This window comes from Pteropus medius, unplaced genomic scaffold (assembly GCF_902729225.1).
Source record: "Pteropus medius unplaced genomic scaffold, Ma_sr-lr_union100, whole genome shotgun sequence".
Taxonomy (NCBI): domain Eukaryota; kingdom Metazoa; phylum Chordata; class Mammalia; order Chiroptera; family Pteropodidae; genus Pteropus; species Pteropus medius.
Genome location: NW_024349799.1, coordinates 10,993,718 through 11,013,867, shown reverse-complemented (window position 1 = coordinate 11,013,867; position 20,150 = coordinate 10,993,718). Strand labels below are relative to the sequence as shown.

Sequence of the window (20,150 nt, the reverse complement as noted above, 5' to 3'; positions counted from 1 at the left end):
CAGCAGCTTGGCAGAGGGTGTCCCCTTTGGAAGGAGATGGTCCATCAGGTGGCTCCCAAGGACCTACCCACCTTTGGGTTTCAGCCTGGAAAGGAGTTGAGGAGCCGCCCGCCACTGGCTAACTGAGCCAGCTCAGAACGGGTTGTCAGATCGGGTGGAGGGCACAAACTCCCATTTTGTTCCCTGTCTCCTGGCAAAGCTCCTCTGTGGGCAGACACCAGCAGGTGACAACGCTGTCCTGCCATCTGCTTCTTAGCCCAGAACATGTCAGTGAGCAAAGATTAGACGTCTCCATCTAAAGAGGGGCCGTGTGGTGTCTACCTCGCCTTTTGTGAAGAAGGGCTTGCCGGTCAGTGAGAAATAATGGGGGAAAGGGAGGCCATGGGCAAGAAGCCCAATGCCGCAGAATTTCTCCCTCTTTTTGGCAGCTTCCCTGCATCCTATTGCTCCACTGAAGCTTCTACAGACGTTATTGTATGTGCCAGTGTTCAGGGCCTCTGTAAAGTTTAACACATGTGTCCCCCAATGTCAAAGGAGTGTGAGACATGCCCCCCAGCTGGGCCTGGGCCAGGCGGCAGTGGCAGAGCAGGTGGGTGGAAGGGAACAGGAGCCCCTGGCTATACCCAGTTTGCTTCCTTCCCTAGGACTGATGTGTTCCCGGAAGATTCCAGGCTAATTTCTATGTGTGCCCGTACACTGCACATGTATGCAGCGGTGTAAATGGAGTAGAGCTTTGAATGCACTGCAGGAGTGCCCCTCAAAGGAGCCCTGTGGTGAGGTCTTTTGTAAAGTGAAAAATCCTTTTGTAAGGTGAATAATTGTACTTTGTTCATCTGCTTTGGAGGTTCAGAGTGTTCAGAGATTCTCAAGGAAAGAAATTTGTTTGAAGGCCATGTGGCCCACCCCCCTTCCAATGCCCAATTCTAGTGCATCCCCTCCAAGTGATGCAAAGCCCTGTTTGAACCCCTCAGTGCTGGGAAACTCACCATCCCTCAAGATGGATCTTTCCATTTTAGGCAGCTCTGCTTAATAGAAATGGAAACTTAATTTGAGCTAAAAAAAAAATCTGTCTCTGAGTTTTCATCCATCGAGTCTTCTGCTTGCAGGTTACACTGAATGTGCCCTTTCCTTGTGTTGACTCACCTCCTATTTGACAACAGTGAACTTGACCCCTGAATCTTCTCTTCATTCGTTCCTCACCTGCAGGATTTTGAGTTCTTTTATCATCCAGATGATTCTGCTTTCACTTTGCTTGGTTTGTTGTCCTGCATCCCTTTGCAACCGTGGGACCCAGCAATTACGGTAACTCTCAGGTGTTGTCTGGGCATGTAGAGGAGAGAGGACTCTCATCTCCTTCGATCTAGGTTCTCTTCCTCTGTTAGTGCAGCTCAGGAGCTTTTTGACAGTAATGAACTTAACCATCGCCTAAAGTCTCAAAGCCATGCTGGTGTGATCTGAGACTTAGCCACAATCCCCTCCTTCAGGACTTAATAAAGATTATTTTTTCAAATGTCAGATTTTCTTAAGTGAGGTATACCTGCAGAGGAGTGGCCTAATCTAGAACTAATGGAGCTCTCTCCTTTTTTCCTAGAACTGGTCAGGCATGAAGTGCCAATTCAAGCTACTGAGGATGGCTGTGGCCTTGATCTGTAGTAAGTACTGACGGGGGAAGGGAGCCCTGCACTGGGCCTGGGGGATGTGAGGATGGCGTAGTCCCTGCCCTTCAGGGATTTGTGGTCAAGAAGAAAAGGGAGCCGTATCAATAATGCGCAACAAAGTGGGGATGTTATGAAAGAAGTCTGACTCACTCTGCTACTTCTTAACTTTTTTTTTTGACTTTTTATTGACATATAATATGCAAACAGAAAAGTACCCACAGGGTAAGTGTCCAGCTCAATGAATAGCACCCAGATCAAGAAAAATAACTTCTTAATAACCTTTTGGGTCATGGAGTTGATCCTTTGAGATCTGATGGAAGCTAGAGGCCCCTTCCCCAGCAACCTGCGTGTGTGCACACACCACGTACGTGTGCACACACACACACATTGATACTTGTAGTTTTAGCAGGTTTACAAAACATAACTAATCCACAAACCCCCTACAACAGAGTGTCATAGGGGCCCTATTCAGAAGTCAGTTCTACCTGCAGAGGTCACGTTGAGTGTTTAAGACAGGCAAGTGTTCACCATGTAGATAAGGTGCAAGAGGGCATTTCAGGTGAAGGTTCAGCATTAACAAACATGTGGATAGGTAAAGGGTCCCAGCTGGCAAGTCACTTAGCAAAGCCGACCTATGAAGTTTGGGACTGTGTGATTGTGATAAGAGATAATAGGAGTCATGACGATCATGAAAGCCTTGACATGCTAACACTAAGAGAAAGATTGGACTGCACCCTGAATGCACTGAAAGGCCACCAGAGGGCTTTAAACAAGAGAGTTAATGATAGATTTGAGTTTTAGGAGAGCAGTGGAGGAGTCGAGAGTGAGCGGATGAGACCAGAAGCCAAGAGGCTCATTCTGAGATAGAAAGAGACCATCATCTGCACAGACATGAAGGAAGTAGGAAGAGAGAAGAAGCACACAGTCTCTCATTCATTCCTCAGAACGCAGCTGTGAAGGCTTAATTTACAGGTAGGCGCTCAAGATTCAGAGAGTTAAAGTTCCTTTCCCAGGGTCACCCAGCTAGAGGTGATAGAGCCAGGATTCATAGCCAGCCTATGCCATTTCTAATGTCCCACACTTTAGCCAGGCTAGGCAGGAGCACCTTGACTGTCTCTGCCGGGGTCAGCTGCCTATGACATGGGGAAGAGGAAGACTGAGCCAGAACAAGCATGGGTTGCGGGGGCCGTGGCAGAGCTCCACTTTAATCCACTTCAACATCCCTTGCCTCGTACCACATGGCTTTCAGGACTCTCTGGTCTTAGTTTCCTGGATGGGGTTGCAGGATCTCTCCTTCTAGAGAGGAACTTCCAGCCCTAAAGCTCACAGACTCTGAGCCATGGCAGTCGGGGGCAGTCAAGTAGAGTGCTGGGGTGATTATAGCTTCCCTATCTGCTCAGACTCTGAGTTTGTCTTTACAAGGAAGGGCATAGAAGCATGAGTCTTGCTGTTTAAAAAATCCAACTCTAAGCATCGTAAAAACTGAAATGCTGTTTTGGAGTGGGGACCATATCTTTCAAACCACCCTTATGGAACACAGGGCCTGCTAATAAGCAAAGGCAGGAAGGTGCCCCCGGGGCTGGGGAGGAATTGGGGAGGACACAGCGTCTGTCCCTGGCTTCTCCTTTTCCGCCATCTATCGGCCATCCTTGGAGTTGCAAGGCCTATGACAGAAGGTTAGGCAATCAATCCCCAACTGCTGGAAACCCTGGAGTGGTTAGGGTGCAGAGAGGAGCCTGGTTAATTAAATGGTAACTGAACAAGGACAAAGTTTCCCTCAAAGGGCTGTCTTTCAATCTGTTAAGTTTGCCTTGGTTTTCTTATCTGTAAAATGAGGATAAAGACACCTGCCCTCGGTTTCCTTGGATGGTGGGTAACAAAATGGCAGTTTCCTAGCACCTGTCCTTTTAAGAAAGGACATCTTCATTGGATTGGCCAACCCAAGAAGTTCATGCAAGAAGGATGGATTGGAGGGCAGGATGGGGACATTTTAGAATTGTTAAGAAATGCCAGCACTTTGTTGAGACTTTTTATTTCCATTTCTTCTTTGCCTTTCCCTTCCTCCATCCCTTCCTTCCAACCACAAAAACACTGGTTCCAAGAGTTTCTCAAGGGTTATGAAATAATACATGAAAACACTTTATAAACTGTGAAATGCTAGCACATATTATACTTGTTATTAATGTTCCAGTAGTGTAGCCTGGTACAGAGAGGCCGAGACTTCATACAGATGGGGAGACCGAGCCTCCGGAGCATGTGACAGCAGGCGTGCAAGGGCCTTGGGAATGTTCTTCTTCGGGCCTTCTCTTGATAGTCACATCTCAGCTGAAACATCATCTTTTTAGGAAGATCTTGCCTGACTCCTAGAACTAAAGAATCCTCTTTTTTCTACCCAGCATTGATTTTAAACCACCAGTTTTTGTTTCCCATAGAATTTATCTTACCAAAATTATCCTATGTATGTAATCATATGCTGGTTTATTGCCAGATCCTGTAAGCTCTGGGAGAACAGAAGTTTGTCTGTCTTCTTCACTACTATACCTCCAGCACGTAGGACAAACAGTGCTTAGCCTGTAGTGAATGAATTAATGGGTGGATAGCCAAGTGGGTGGCTGGCTGGATGGATGACGGAGTGTAAGGCCTCTCCCTCAGCCCCTGCCTAGTGGCCCTCCTGTGACTTCTCTGTGCTTCCTCCCCTTGCAGTGAGCATGGAGTTTGGGCGGGCTGTGTGGCTCCGGTTCCACCCGTCGGCCTACCCCCCATGTCCTCACCCAAGCTTCGTGGCGCACTTGGGTGGCGTGGCAGTGGGCATCACCCTGGGCGTGGTGGTCCTGAGGAACTATGAGCAGAGGCTGCAGGACCAGTCGCTGTGGTGGATTTTTGTGGCCATGTACACCATCTTTGTGCTGTTTGCTGTCTTCTGGAATATCTTTGCCTACACCCTGCTGGACTTAAAGCTGCCGCCACCCCCCTGAAGGGCTGGAGAACCATGGTGGGGGAAGGGAGAGAGAAGCAGCATCAGAAAGGAGCATCTATATTCCTTTTCTCATCACCAGCTCAGTGAGGCCGGGAGGAGAGGACAGGAGACACTGGGCTACTATGACATTTGTGCTCAGGTTCGGACAGACAGTGGGGGCTCTTTTCTGAAAGGCACCTGCTGGAAGAGTTGGATGTGGCTATCGTTTTCTAGACTGTTCTAAAGATATCGGGCCAGGGCAAAGGCCTGGGGTGGGATGAAAGTGGCAATCCCCTTGGGCTGGGCTTGTTCCACGTGTTCAGTGGTCTCTTTCCTTGTCACAGATTGGGCAGCAGCCTCGTCTTCTACCCTGAGAGACCCTAAGGATGTAAGGAAGGCCTGAGGATGTAGCAGCCAGGCAGGCCCTCGTCCAGCCCAGAGATAAGTGCAGGCCAGGAAATGTTCCCTCTAAAGCTGTTGAGTCTGGAGCCCTGGAGTGGGAGCAAGCCTGCTGCTGGTAGACATGCTGACTTTGGCCTGAGGGAGCCCAAGGTGCCCTCCTGTCCCTGAACGTGGGCACTGGGGCATGGCGTCTAGTGCCTGGGGGTGGGCAGAGGAGGGAGGTTCCATACATTCAGGCCCCACCCTTGCCTTGGGGATACCCAGCAAGAGGAACCCAAGCAAGAGGGAATAAATTTCATCCCAAGTCCCACCAGGGCCCCAGCATCCCATGCCCTGCCTTGATTTTAAAGTCTTTTCCTTCCCTTTCATCGCCCTGACCTTGCACGTGGAGACAACGTTCTGACGCGCGCGTGTGTATGCAGTTTGGTGGGCGGAGATGGAGATGCCTGTGTGATGGGGAAGATGATCTGAGGCTGTGAGGACGCCCGTGAGGGCCAGTGGGGGTATGCGGAAGAGTCTGTGTGAGAGGAAGCTTGCCCTTGCTTTCCACCCCCGGTACCCCAAACCCCGTCCCTTCCAGGCCTCTCCCTGAGAATCACTGACCCGTGGGAGAGTTGTCCATGGTGGAGGGAGACCACACACCCTCCCAGGGCCCCTCAGAATGCTGAGGTTTTCCTCGCCTTTGCCAGGTTCTGCTCTGTTTTCCCCTGGAGTAGCCTTCATATCTGAAAAGGTTTAGTTCTGTCTTCCTTGGGAGGAAAGGGGCTTTGGAGGTGCAGGAGAGGCTGGGGCAGGAATATTAAGGCCATGTGCCCCTTTGAGTCAGAGGAACAGGATTTTGCAGCAAAAGGAATTCCAATGTAGACAGAAAACTTTTTCTGGAGAGGAATTGTTGGGTGCTTGGATGAGCGTCAGAGGTGAGGACAGCACACAGACTCAGATGCTCAGGGCTGATTATCGAGTCCAATCCTACCCCCATTTCACAAGTGGGAAAACAAGGCCAAGGGAACGTCCCCTTGCAGGAGCTGGTGCAGCCCCAAGAGGAGGTGTGGAGAGGATGGCCTTTGACAAAATGTCATTCCTTTTGTACTGCTCTTAGAACTCCCAACTAGTGATAGCCCAGAAGGATGAAGAGGCCAAGTCTGGGAGGCAGAGGGGCTGGGCTCATGCAGGAATGAGGGTATGAGTATAGGAACTGCCTTCAGCCAGCCACGTGCCCATCAGAGACGTTATGTACACAGAGGTCCAAAATCGGCCAGGGCAGGCATTTAAGAGTCTTGGGCCACTATGGTTTACTGTCCCCAGTGATCACATGTAAATGGGCAGGGTCCTTCTACCCAGGGACACCACTCAGCCTAGGCTATGCCGGGCCCTTCCTTGTCTTTGCCCAATACCAAATAGATTGTCCTGGTCCCCACATGTAGCTTCTGAGGTCATGCCGCACTCGTGTCAACGCTGTACTGAGAACTACTAGCCCGAGGTGGCATCAGCCAGATCTCTGGCTGAGCTGCATCACCCTGAGGCATCTTGTGTGTGCCCTGCCAGGCATTCTCTGGCCTACTGAAAGAATGGCCTACTGAGTCAGCTTCTTAGCAGAGGAGACTGAGCTGGAACTGGGGGCCGAGAAAACTTGGGTAAAAAAGGGGAAGGGGACTTTGGCCATGGGCTTCAACTACTGCTAAACCTGAGTAGGGATATTCCTTCCTGGAGAAGCAGAGGCAGCGAGTGCCTCGCGTGGAGGCAGGGCTTCCCCTCCAGATCTGGTCCTGGTACCTGGGGGTTCTGGGTTGTAGGTGGAAGGAGCGGAGAGCCAGCACTGTCTTTGTCTGGCGTTGCCTGGAGAGGGGCGTTCCTCTCTCAGGGTTGAGAAGACTGAACTAGAAGACTCTAGAATGCCCTCAGAGAAGCATTCAGTTCCCTCAAGGCTTCAGACAGAAGTTTGTTACTGAGAAGGACTACCTGAGGTGAAAGTCCCTTCTGCCAACCTGTTAACCCTGTCCTTCAAGGTCGGGAGCATGCTAAGAGAGCCTCGTCTATGCCGCAGGCCGCCAGCCCCAGCTGCTCCCTGTCCGCAGAGTATCCAAAGGCAACCCCAAAATTCTTCGATCTGCTTAACGCCCACCTCCACTACCCTCTCCCAACTGTCACTTCCAAGCAGGGCCACCCAGTGGTGACAACAGTCACGTCACACAACCCAGGTCTCCCACCCAGGGCTGGAGACAGTTGTCTGGTAAGAAAGGTTTCCTTTTTTAGTGTCTTACTTTCTCCTCAGCAAGTCCCTTTGTTCCCTCGCTCCCAGGCCCCTGCCAGCAGCAAGTCTGCATCACTCCTCTTTCCTTATCCAGTATGGCCACCTGGGCCACGTATTGGAAAGCTGAGGGTGGTGTAAACCTCCAGGCTGTGGGTTTTCATCCATACTATACAGAAATTGAAACCTGGGGATTCTGCAAACAACAGCCACATATTCGCTCATTCGTTAAAAGGAGGAGGAACCACAGAAACTGGGGAAAGGAAAACAAACCTTCAAAGGAGAAATTTCACTTTAATGACACCATTAATCACTCGTTTTTTAATTAGGGAAAGCTCCCTAATGAGGCGCTTTTGCCAGCTAATAGGACTCGCAATTTCTGGAACTGTTCTTGCCGAGAGGGTTAGGGGAGTCATTGCTCACCAAGCCCAGATCTTTCCCCACTGTCCAGTTTCATTTGCAAGTAATGCAGGTTCCCGGGCACAGCGGACGCTCTTTCCCGGCATCATTCACGTTGCTCCCAGGGCTGGCTGGAAAGCGCTGATATTCCTCTGCCTTAAAAAAGTGCCCAACACTGAACTTCCCCCCACAAGGACTTGAGTAAGTGGAAAACAAAACAAAACACAAGCTGCAATGTTTGTTTCTAAATATTTTTGTATTGTGTACATTCTGTATATTTTTGTTGTAACATGTTATTTGAGCACAGATTCCATTAAAGATTTTTTTTTTAAGCCATCAGTTATTCAGAAAGTGACCTGAAGGGTTGGCGTTGGGGCCTGTTTCGTCTCGGTCTGGGTCAGGGTGCGGGGAGAGGGTGAGCAGCAGTAAGGGTGGGTCCCATTTATACAGTACAGATCAGGCATTGGTTCTTGGTGCTGGTGTTTCTACCTTGGTGGTTCTCAACCTTCCTTGAATTAATTACCTAACGCTTTTGAGTAGTTGATGAAAGTTATGATTTCTCTTCCCGTAAAAATGCACAGAGAGCCAATTTTGTGTACAATTCGGGGAGGAGTGGCTGTGAATAAGCAAACTGATCCGAGGCTTCAGATGAAGAACCTCTGTGCCAGCTGGTGTGTGCCCCACCTTCCCCTTCCACTCTTATTCTATACCCTGATGAGAGATTGATATTTGACTACCATGATTGGAAGAATCTTTGAAATTTCCTAGTTACTTCTTTCTTTCCCTTAATAGTCTAATCTTTAGGGCTTTCTGGGGGCTTTCAACACCTTGATCTTGAGGAAGGGATAGCAATATTCTCAGATAAAAAGGCACGGGCAGTTCACATAAAGAAGGGGAAAATAAGAGGAGCATAAACATTAAAGTCTGGTGCTTGGTAAGTTTAACGATTGGGTGGGCTTTGAATGGATGCAGCCTGGAAAGTGAATTGTTTTCACCAGTTTTTCTAAGCCGATGGACATGTATGTAGTTTTGCCATTCGTACCCGTTAAATTGCGTTTGAGGGTTAAACTACGCTGTTAAATTCAGCATGGCAGTTGTTTCCCATAATGATCTTTCACATCGGTTTCCTGTATATCATTGAAAAGTATTTCTAAATGCTACAGAAGTCATCCCAGAACGAACTGTGCAATGCAATTCAGGCTAAAGGTCAAAGAACCCACTAATGTTGAAAGTGTGAACTGACTTTCTTATAAGGAAGGCAGGACCCTGTCTGAGCACCAGTGTTCCCATGGGTCAGTTCTGGGTTTAAATGCCATCACCGGAGGCATTTAAAAGCAAGCTCCCTGGACAGCCAAAAGCTGTTTAGTTAGCTTTGCCTTTGGCCTTCTATCACTTCCCTCTTCACTTTTCTAATTCCTCCCTTCTACCAGATTCTCATTCTTCTGATAACTTAAGACGTTTACCAAAAATGTAATTATGGAGACAATTTACTGAGTACCTCCTATGTGCTAGGTACTGGAGGAGGCATTTTCAACATATTCTCATTTAATTGCACAGCTACATGGTATGAAGCGGGTATAAACATCCCCACATTTACACATGATAGGAAGGCTTAGGGAAGCTTAGTAACTTGCTGGTAGTATATAGCTTGGCTGGATTCATACCTAAGACTGCCTAGTTCCAAAGTTCATGCTCTCAGCCATCAGATGTTTGTATAGGACTTCAAGGACACTAGATTTGTAGAAGTGTCAGGGTGTTTGTTTAAAGGTCCAGCCTCACTCTATTAGGGCCATCCATTAATAGTATTGAACCCTGGAACAGTCACTCAGTGTTCGCTTACCAGAATCTCCACTTTGTCAGCCTTCTAGAAGTAGTTCATAAGAAAATCCACAGGTATCGATTCATTACTGTTCTCTATCACCCCTGATTTCCAGAATCTAGCATTTATGCCAACTCAGAGTAATTTAAAGTCTGTGAGTTACATTTAGGAAGATTAGCAATTATAAAACTAGAGACGCCTTCTTAGACCTACCTCCAAGTGGAAAGACTTCATTGAAGCCAGCAGGGTTTCCATTACTGAGAAGACAAATGGTTAGGAAAGTGTAGTCCTAGTGGCTGAATCTTATTTTCAAGAAGCCTGCAGGCTTTTCTGGAATCCGGTATAAGTGATCCTCTGGTAAAGGACAGGCGTTCTGTCATGGTTAATAACGAATGAGAGTGAAAGGAAGTGACCTGGGTTATTGAGTTCTATAGGTATAACTTTACTGGACAATGAATAAAACATTGTGATGGAAATTGCTCTTACACCCTGCCTGATGCCTCTTGCAAAATGCAGAAAGATGTATCCCAGCAGGTGATTTGATTTTCGTCAACAAATTCTTTAGCATAACAAGAATAATTACCCCATAAACTTGTGAATTAATAAAAATGTCAGGCCTGAGAACTGAGCTACTTAAATAAAAATGACTGCATTGGTGAGATGCTAAATTGTTTTTTTACTATTATTACAAATATAATTACAGATAAACTGCAACCATTTTGATACATGACAAACATACATTTCCTCTGGGTGTATAGCACACAAATGATACATAAATGTATTCCACACTGAACCAATCCTTTTCAAAACTTTAAAAGGTAATACATTAGCTTTTTAAGATTTGAATACAGTACGTGTTCATGAGCTCTTTGAGTTTCTTTTCGTGGCCAAAAAGACATTTAATTCCATGTCACCATTTTCCTTGTCTACAGCAGTGATACAGTTTGTCACAGATTTTAAAAATAAGACTATCGTATACGACTGTGGAATGCAGTGAGCCTACATTACAAAATATATATATATATAAGTACATATAAAGAATACGTAATTATACCTGACTATATCCATTAGTGACTTGAAGCAGGTAATACATTTGCTTTTAAATGTCATTTACGATACAGACTTTTAAATGACATGTGAATTTGAAAATGAAAAATGTTTTCCAGATTTAAAATACTGATGTCCTAATGTTTAATTTAAAAAATTAATTTCCAAGTGGGCAACTAAGAACATTAGAAAAGTCAGATTCAAGGGTAGTACCATAAAACTGCTTATTTCCCATAGTCATTCCCAATTTAATGCTATAAAAATGCTACTTGGATATTTTTCTATACTGCCTACAATCAACTTATTAAAGTTTAAAACCATTGAAAGCCTTTATGAAGAATCTAAATTGTATTTCTCATTAAAGGAAAAGAAATGGCGTAGTGAGTCATGTCCCTAGACTTCTGTAGAAGAGAAAGCAGGCCATTGTTAATCATTTTGAAAGTTAAAACTCAGCACTTAATGTGAACTTATATGAGTTTAGGAGAGGATTTTTTATGGATTTGTGTTCCTCTAAGAATCCTAAAGGCAGTGAGAACACAAGGCTTCTGATCTTGTAAACAAAAACCATTATCAAATGGATTTACTAAAGAGCTATGCAGAACAAACTGCAATCATATGTGTGTGCCTACAATTGGCTTCCATGGGAATTATAAATGGCTCTAGCTGAGAGCACCTTCAACTGATTCAGAGTAAAACAATATGAAGCTTTTAACAAAAGTACAAAAAACTAAAATCAATGAGTAACTCTGATATGAAGAATCTGTTTGTGTTCTTTATGTTACAGTTTGCTTGTAAAACGTACGTTTCTTTTTTAATACTCAATTTAAAAGCTCCAGCATTTTCATTTGAAGAAAAAAGAAAATACAGGCTCTTAGCTAATACCTGTGAACAAATGAATGAAAAAAAAAATGATGGGTACCACTTTTCCAGTAGCTTTCCATCTGAGACAATATTTTATCTTGAAGCTAATGCATCTGTTTTTTAAAGCTCATTTAATTTCTTACATACTCATGATTTATTTGCATACTGACTTAAAAGCTTGCTTCATCATCCATGCCATTATTAATCAGACAAAAAAAAATTTTATCAAGCACCCACAGGATGCACTGTCTCTGAATGATCTGTCTTTGAAACAGTGTCATGTTGCTAATCTGTCCTAAGACTAGGAGTATATTTGTTTTTAAGACGCTATAGTACATTGAGAAATATTGTGATTTTTCTGAGAAGGTTGCTAAATACTGCAGCAAACTCCTGAGGGAAGCCACTAAATCACCTCTGAAGTTTTTTAAGCAACAACTCCGTCAAGTCTAGAATTTATGGGACAAGTAATGTACTAAAATTCCACAACTCTAATACACACCTATCTAAGACTCAGTGAAGACATTCCTCAGATTTTCATGTCTAATTAAGTTAACTTTTAAAAGCACAAAATGAAACATCTAGAATGCATTTCAAATAACCCTAAATAGCAATCCTATGACAATTTATAACAACTGCAATTTCAAACACCAATGCTGAAATATACAACTTCACAATACAGTTAACTCAAAACATGATCAAAAACTTTGGGCAAGAGCTTCTTTCATAAATTCTTCAAGGACGGCTACCACACTTTTGGCTTCGGGCATTTCTTCATGTTCCACTTTAACAATCTTCAAAAGGATATCTCCACTACCACAGTTCTTTAGGAACATGTAACACTTAAACAAAGCGTAATGATTCATTTCTGCCTGTCGGATAAATCTCTTCAGATTATTTGTGTCTTGTATGGCCTAGAGAAAGAGTATCCAGTTAAATATGTGTTTACGGAGATAATAATAAAGCCTGAAAAATATCTTCTATCCAGCTGACAACTCAACGTTATGTTGCTGAGATTTTTGCTTTTTATTTTGAATATTTCCCTCATTTTTATTGCTAATATGCTTTGCCCTTGGTAGAACAAAATCTAACATAAAGTAAAAATACTTCTAAGATCTCCTAAATAAGGTGACAACACTCTTCCCCACTAGAATTTTGAAACCTTAGGCATTGAGCCACTTTTTTTGTGCTTTCCATCTAAGATACGTAACAAATTACAACATTGACGTCCCTGAGATATAAACAAGCATTCAACCCAGTTAACTGGATATGCAATATGCATGGAGAAGCCACTGAAAAACATAAAGTAAATGCCTTCTGAGGATTCTAATTTTGAGAATGTCCTATTTAATAGACACTATAGCTGTAAAGCAAAGTTGTTACTCTGTCACTGGTACTAATTAAAATTCATACAAAAATTATGTGGCACTTGGCACACAGACAATTAATTACCTTTAGTTTAAAGTTCTCCAGTACTTGGCGAAAAAGAAAAGGGTTACCTCCTTCAGCACCATTCAAAAAAGCCTGCATCCAATCCTCACAAAATCGGTTGCTTCCTATAAAATATTTTAGAAAAATTAAATAAAACGAAATCCTACAAAGCACGGATATTTATTCTTTTTTCTTTCTATGTAAAACTGAAGTATTATTGACATATAACATTTCAGGTGTACAACATAATGATTTGATATTTTATATACTGTGATATCCTTTCTTTATAAAAACACTTACAGTGAATTATTTGACTGCTATAATGGTCTAAGGAAATAGTGTACTCACCACCTGACTAAGAAATACCAAAATGGTTGAAGCCCCGCTGTGCTGCTTCCCAACTGCATCCCCCTGCCCTTTCTCATCAGAAAGAATTATTCCCCTGGTATTTAAATTCTTGCCACATACATTTTTTTAAATCTCTAAGCCCTATATAGTATTATTTTGCATATGTTAAAACTTTATGTATTTTTCTTTAATGGCTGTTTCATTAGCATATTTGTGAGCTATACGATACATGCAGCTCTAGTTTGTTCATTGTCATTGCTATGTAGTATTCTATTGTGTGAATATAGCAGTTTATCAGTTTTCCTGCTGATAGTCATTTAAGTTGCTTCCAGTTCTTTGCTATTTCAAACAACACCTTTATGAACATTTTTTAAATTTATCTCCTTGTATACATACATATACAAGAATTTCTCTCTAAGGAGTGGAATTGCTAGGCATGACGTGGTTTCCATGTTTCTGGAATTGCTATTGTTTTTGGTGAGTTTGGGATAAACATGTAAAACTGCACAGGTAGAAAGGGTAAGTTTGTACCATTTGTTCTTAGTGTTAAAAAAGAGACTCCCAAGAGCCCCAGGACAGCTGCTTCAAAGGTTGTGGCTCACCTGCATTGTAGAACTGAGGCTGGGAGCTACTGCAATCGATGACCACAGACTTATGCTGCTCCCCTGTCATGGCCATGCACAAAGATGTCATGGTGCCTTCGTGAATAAGGCCTTGAAGACTGGCCACACTCAGAAACCTGCCACATACACAGTCCTTTTTCACAAACAATATTGAAGGATAGGAGCGAGAAAGCAAATTCATTCTGCACTAGGGTGGGTATTAAAAAGATAAATATCAGGCTTGCTACAGAGAAGGTTCTCTCTTTGCAAAACTGTTCTTTACCTGTTAATGTCTCTCTTTGTTTTTTCATCTGATTCTTTAACCTCAACAGGAGTATAACTCAGAGCCTACAAGAGAAAAATTAAGCCTGACACATGTATTCCAGTTTTCCTTATTAAGCAGCTACTTGTGCCTAAACATCACCTTCCTCAAAATACTACATGCTTAATGGGTATTGCCCAGGGGCTCTCTATAGCCTTGTTCAGCTGCTACTGATAACAGTCTGAAACTTGCTTTACTACCTGGTCTCATGGACCCATCCAGTCTCAGTTGCATCCACCCACCACATATTTTAAATGAAAACCTAGCCATTTACTTAAGCCTTCCCCGGTGTCTGGATATTTTAGTGAAATTTCACTTTTTACCTGAACATTTTTGTATAGTTAAAATCACTTTGGATTTTTGTTTTCCTTCTCAAATTATTTTGGAAAATTTCACCTCTCCCAGATCATTTCAAAAAGTAATTATTTAAAAATGTCTTCCTATTAGGAAGACTCCATATTTGCAATTCTACCTTAGTAATGTAACTTTCTAGATCTGAGTAAATGGAGAATGATCTATCCTGATGGCAAGCATTGCTAGAATGAATATTCAGGAGAGAAGGAGAGTAATGTTTAAGAAAATGAATGTCTTTAATCAAAACTCTGCCAAAGCGATTCTCAATTAAGGAAGTGCTTTTGTTTGGACAAGACTTACGGCATGTAGCAGAAAGGTAAGCTTCTCCTGAAAGAGAAGAACCACCCGCTGGATTGGGCATACAACATCCTCAAACCAGCTGCTCAGGTAGGACTTTATATGGTTCTCCAGGCCCCTTTCCTAGATCAAGAGAAAATGTCACTTGCTTTAATATAAGCCTTTGCCTTAATGGACTTAACATTTTCTTCACAATACTCTTGTCAGTGAAAAGAACTGGGGACACCTCCTTTTTTTAAGCTAACACCACCAACTCAAAAAAGGGAATTATGATATAACTTTCCTGGGCTTGTTGGGCAGAGTGGGGATTCTGTACTGAATTTCTTAAAAACACAGTAAGAAATGCATTACATAAAATGAAGAGACTGAATTAGTAGGGTTTTTTGCTATTTCTTCATTGGAAAGAGTTGTGCATTTGCACATCCATCTCCCTTCAGTATACTGTATACTCACTGAAGATACTCTCTTAATGATCCTGTTTCCTCGGCACTTGGTACAGTGTCTGAAACATCTGTGTATGAGCTTTTAAAAATACATGTTGAATGAATTCAGAATGTAAACAGATACTTCATTCACATTCAACATGTGAATAGGGAAGGATACAAGTTAACTTATCACAACACTCAAAAGATACATGCTAACTCACCAAAGCACTAAAGCCCACTCCAGTTGTGAGACATGCTGCTATGAGCACATCTGGTTTTCTAGACTGTGCTTCTCTCTGGGGACTAGTGGAATAGCTCCAGTCTGGGAGAACAGCTCCCCCTAGACTCATATCCCTGGCTCATTCTTATGCGATCCTTTCCTTTCCTACAGTGTCTTGTAAGTGCATGATAAGTATAAGGAATTGTTACCACATGTGATGGGTAGTAAATTTATAAGAGTTATGATATTAACAACTGCTACAAGCTGAATGATAGTTTTTAAAAGGTATGAATAAGTTAATAGATATGGATGTATCTAAATCATAAAATATCAATTAATGAAAAATGGAATGTTTCTAAAAATCTTTGATGTTGAGTTCAAGATAGTCACACCATTGCATAGCTTGTCTCTGGTGTCAAAGGCTTCATGGACCATTAATTCTCATAATATAAATCTTATGTCCTAGAAATCAAGAAAAGAGCATCCACTTCCTCACTTGGCATATTACCATACCACTGAATTTAATGGATTGAATTTTTCATGGATACAAAACATCAGAAGCAATCTTGTGAAGCTTATAGCACTTAAAAGACTATGTGCCCTGTTTCCTTTAACAAGAACTTTTCAACTATCCCACAAAGTAGCAAATTTTTAGAATTTAGGTGTCTTTGTGTCCACCTGTATGATTTGATAAGTATAGCAGTTACAGTATGTTAATTATCTCAGTCTTCAAAAACTATTGAATCAATCATCTTACCTCACAATTCATATTATTTTTCAGCCCTTGAATGTACTTGTCCAATTCAAGCCTGAAAGTATGTTCTTAAGGAAGTAATAAAGGATGAATCAAGACAGTATTTTCTCTCTCAATAAGATATATAAAATCTTGCAAATAACACAAACTAAAACAAGCCAAGACAAACTGGTCGTATGAAGATATGAAATTCAAGTAAATACATAAGAGGTAGGAAAGCTTTTTGGAGGTCGGTAGTAATACTCAACTTGCCTTCCCACAACTTTTTTCCTGATATCCTCAAAGACCAAAGAAAGGATATAGCTCAAGTCCTTTTTCAGACCCTCCTAAAAAACAGACCACATACTCTGAAGGGTTATGTTCAGAGTCCATTGTTGCTGTTTCGGGAAGCAGTTTTTGTTGGAAAAGGCAGTAATAACAACCAACCTGGTAACCTGGAATTCTAGAAAGAAAAAGGTACAATATATTATTTTGATAACTCATGCATATAATTATGTCGGCTGTTCTAAACCCTGGTTATCTGGATCTGGCAATACTGTTATATTACTAACTAGGTCAGAACTTTCCAGACTTCTCTTTGGTTTACTTGTAACAGCAGAGGAAAATGAATGTTTACCATGATGTGCTTTAGCTAAAGCAGCACCTAATAAACATGGAATTTCTTTGAATTTAGCTATTTTATGCAAAAATTCATGCAAAGTTTACTCTTGTTCATAGTACATCCATGTTTACATAACTATAAGCATATTCACTCCCTCTCCCAAAACTTCACGAATCATTGAAGCTCCAGGCAGATGTAACATGTTTATCCTGTAGCCTTATCTTTGACCTGTGACCTCATATTCCTCAGTGGACTTAATGCCAACATTATAGTCTGAAGTGAAGTATAATCAAGGGGTGTAATATCAAAAGACAGTAGGAATTCAACCAAGGACGACTAGATTTAAGCCTGAACTCCATCAATACGACCAGCCTTGGAACCCAAACTCTGAGTTTATTTCCTTATCTGTAAACATAAGTAAGAGTATATCCCTATTATCCCTTCGTAAGGAGAATGGCATCAAAATTTGTGAAAGTACTTTACAAACTATAAAGTATACAATTTTAGCTTTGGTAATTAACTCTTTTCTTCCAAGTACAAGACTAAATAAGTACACTTAAGAGGCAGAGCCTCTGCCATTCAATTAATTCCACTCCACAAATGTTTATTTGTAAGGCCCAGTGCTCGGGCAGGCAGAGTACAAAGATGAATTTTGCAGGTCTAGTGGGAGCCGATCTTTTGGAGTTTCTCATCACTTCTCATATTTAGCTCAAAAATAAAAACTCAAGACACAGCACATTTTACACTTACCTCAGCTCCACAGATGCAACATTACCCAGCCCTTCAAAAACTGCTCCCTTAGAAAGACGCTTAGCAATGAAACTGCGCAGCTCTGGCTCCACTTCAGATGGTAGATTAGTATCCACCAGGGAGAGGCTTGACAAATGAAAGACACACACTCCTTACTAGTGGACAACTGCATTCACACCCCTTAAGTAAGATTATTACTAAAAGTCAGAGTTCCTTTAAGGACTTGGAAAAACTTTCTATCTGACTCCTGCTGGTGAGGCTTCTAAGAATGCATGCCATCAAGTATGAGCGAACTCATCAAACAAGTTTAAAATTGTAGTATCTTTCCAGCTCATTCTCTCTAGTATTATGTCTCTACTGGGACCCCCAATCCACTGACCTTACCTTTTTTACATAGTCCCTCAGTTTCACATCTCACTTCCCTCCTCCTTACCCAGCTTAAATTCCATAGTCAGTCATAATCACACCCCTGCACACATTCTCATCTAACCTCTTTGTTGTCTTCACCTCACTGTACTTGCTTAGCAAAACTTCGGCCCTGGTTAGTCCAGCTCTCTACCTACTCTGCACCTGTATCTATGCAGTTAAATCTGTCTGGACAAAACCTCACATCCACAGTGTCTACTCTCATTTTAAATTAATGATCACCTAGCCTCAAGTGGGCCTTTACTGCTAACCAGCTATCACTACATTTCCTGGTTTACTCACTCTTCTGTTCTCCTAAGTCACTATTTTATACCTCCTTTCCTCAATCTTCCAACTACCTGCTACCAATGAATAAACAGCGTCAGCTTAAGAATTGTTTATGAGCTAAAAATAAATATTTTAGTTTGGTTTAGATTAGAATATAGTCTATAATCTGAATATGTAGGAGAAAAGGTCTTCTACAACCAAATTTCCCAGTAGAGAACATGAACCCAATACTTGTCAAGGTCTTTGGTTTTATATTAGGGAAAATTTCAAACATAAAAAGTAGAATAGTATAATGAACCCACACACACCCACCACCCAGTTTTGACAATTATCATCTTATGGCCAATCTTGTTTCATCTGTACTCCCATGCTGTCTGCACCCTTCCACTTTCCAGATTTTTTTTTTGAAGCACGTCCCAGGCATCATATCAATTCATCCATAAATTTCTCATTGGGTATCTCTACTTTGCATGAAGTGTTAAGGTTCATTCCTTCCTTCCTTCCTTCATTCAATAAATATGTATTAAATGTCTACCCTGTGCCATATACCATTCAAGGTACTAGATAGGGAGATATCAATGAACAAAAGAGACAACAATCCCTGTGGTCCTGGAATTTACATTCTACTGTGCATCGGAGGAGCTATGAAAGGGCATTCTCAGAGGGAAAAAAGGAAGATTTTAAATTGGTTAGTACCCATATGATACTGAATATTTACTGGAGTTCCAATCAAGAAACTCAGAATAATTGTTTCTGTCGCAGGCTTGAATAAATGAACTAATGAGGAAATCAAGATGAAGTTCCCATGAGATAGGTGGGCTTGATGGTTTGAGTCAGGGAAAGCTGAGTGGAAATAGGGTATCCACTGACATCTACAGGCCAGAGATGCACAGAAGCTAAAGGCACATGCATGGGTTATGGTCAAGCTGTTTTTACCTGAAATCATCACCAGAGGGAGTTTCTGCATTTGTACCACTTGGGCTTCCATCACCACTGTCCCCTCGCTGCTGTGCCACTCTGCATGCCACAAAAACAATAAAACTATCAATTAGTGGCCCTAACTCAAGCGGAGTGTAGGGGAACCCCACAAACAGGGTAGAGGCGAACAATTAGCTAAATATGCTGCAAAGTGAAAGTGCATGGATCCTTCACTGCCTACCCTGACAGGGAAAACCCATAAAACAGTGCTGATAAAAGCCCCTTCTTTCTCCACACTACCTAAGGGGCGGGATAAAGGAATTTAAGTATCCAGAAAAGTCAAGGAAATTGCCTCTAAAAAACAGATTTTAAAGGGCCAAGAGAGCCCCAGGAGAGTCAGCCGGTCGGAGAAAAAAGAGGCAGCAAGGAGAGAGGATAACCAGAGAGTGGGAACGGCGTGGGGGGACGAAAGAAAGTGGGGAGATAAAGACAGGAAGGACAGGAGATGGAAATCAACATCATTGAACATGCGAGGCACTGCGCTAAAGAAAGGGCACAGGAGACAAGAAGTGGCTGAGAAAATGACCGGGACAATTGGGCTTTAGAGGGCCAAGCACAAAGTCCCGGATGGGGGCCCGGAAGAACGCTATGAGGCCAGGAGGGTCCTTAGGGCCAAAACCCTCGGCTGGCAGAGAAGATGGCGTTCGAGAGCGGCCAGGCCGCAGGGCCGAGGTTGCGATGCGGGGCCGGGGCCGGGGCGGGGCCACAGGGACTGCCGCGCGCTGCACCTGCTTCCGCGGTAGCCGTAGAGACAGTAGTGGGTGCTGGGCGGCGGCTCGAGTTTCCGCTCCTCGGTGGAGCCACCCTCCTCACTGCTCTCTAGCTCCTTTTCGTCCCCATCGAGCGATTCCTGCAAGGAGGGAAGCATCGCGGCGGCCTCCGAGCGGCCCTGTGTCCCCGCCAAAGCGCTCCCCCGCTGCCATACAGTCCTCGGCGGCCAGGCTCGTCCGGGTCTCGGCCCTTGCGCACCTGCGTTCCGTTGGTTTCC

At 43.1% G+C, this 20,150-nt stretch overlaps 2 protein-coding genes across 4 annotated transcripts in view; one reads left to right on the top strand and one right to left on the bottom strand.

Annotated features, from left to right (window-relative positions):
• Positions 1–7,999, top strand: part of RHBDL3 (rhomboid like 3) — a 56,197-nt gene extending 48,198 nt beyond the window's left edge. For all 3 annotated transcript variants that reach the window (XM_039886013.1, XM_039886011.1, XM_039886010.1), the window contains 2 exons: positions 1,592–1,652; positions 4,362–7,999. In XM_039886013.1, coding sequence (XP_039741947.1) covers positions 1,592–1,652; positions 4,362–4,633 — 333 coding nt within the window. In that variant the 3' untranslated portion in view covers positions 4,634–7,999. The remainder of the gene's footprint in view (positions 1–1,591; positions 1,653–4,361) is intronic.
• Positions 8,000–10,138: 2,139 nt separating this feature from the next.
• Positions 10,139–20,150, bottom strand: CUNH17orf75 (chromosome unknown C17orf75 homolog). The gene is made up of 10 exons (XM_039886009.1): positions 19,891–20,150; positions 19,121–19,201; positions 17,492–17,617; positions 16,442–16,582; positions 16,144–16,201; positions 14,745–14,864; positions 14,052–14,116; positions 13,769–13,905; positions 12,840–12,943; positions 10,139–12,301 (listed from the first exon to the last, which is right to left on the bottom strand). The coding sequence occupies exons 1-10, from the start codon at positions 20,028–20,030 to the stop codon at positions 12,086–12,088; spliced, it is 1,188 nt and encodes a 395-aa protein (XP_039741943.1). The 5' UTR covers positions 20,031–20,150; the 3' UTR covers positions 10,139–12,085.

What these genes read in the sequence shown, in the direction of transcription:
- CUNH17orf75 (XM_039886009.1), bottom strand. Translation starts at nt 20,030, where the DNA reads ATGCTTCCCTCCTTGCAGGAATCGCTCGATGGGGACGAAAAGGAGCTA. An exon ending in ACAAAGAGAGACATTAACAG is followed by an intron (nt 13,906 to 14,051) that starts GTAAAGAACAGT and finishes TGTATGTGGCAG; the next exon opens with GTTTCTGAGTGTGGCCAGTC. An exon ending in TGGAGAACTTTAAACTAAAG is followed by an intron (nt 12,302 to 12,839) that starts GTAATTAATTGT and finishes CTCTTTCTCTAG; the next exon opens with GCCATACAAGACACAAATAA.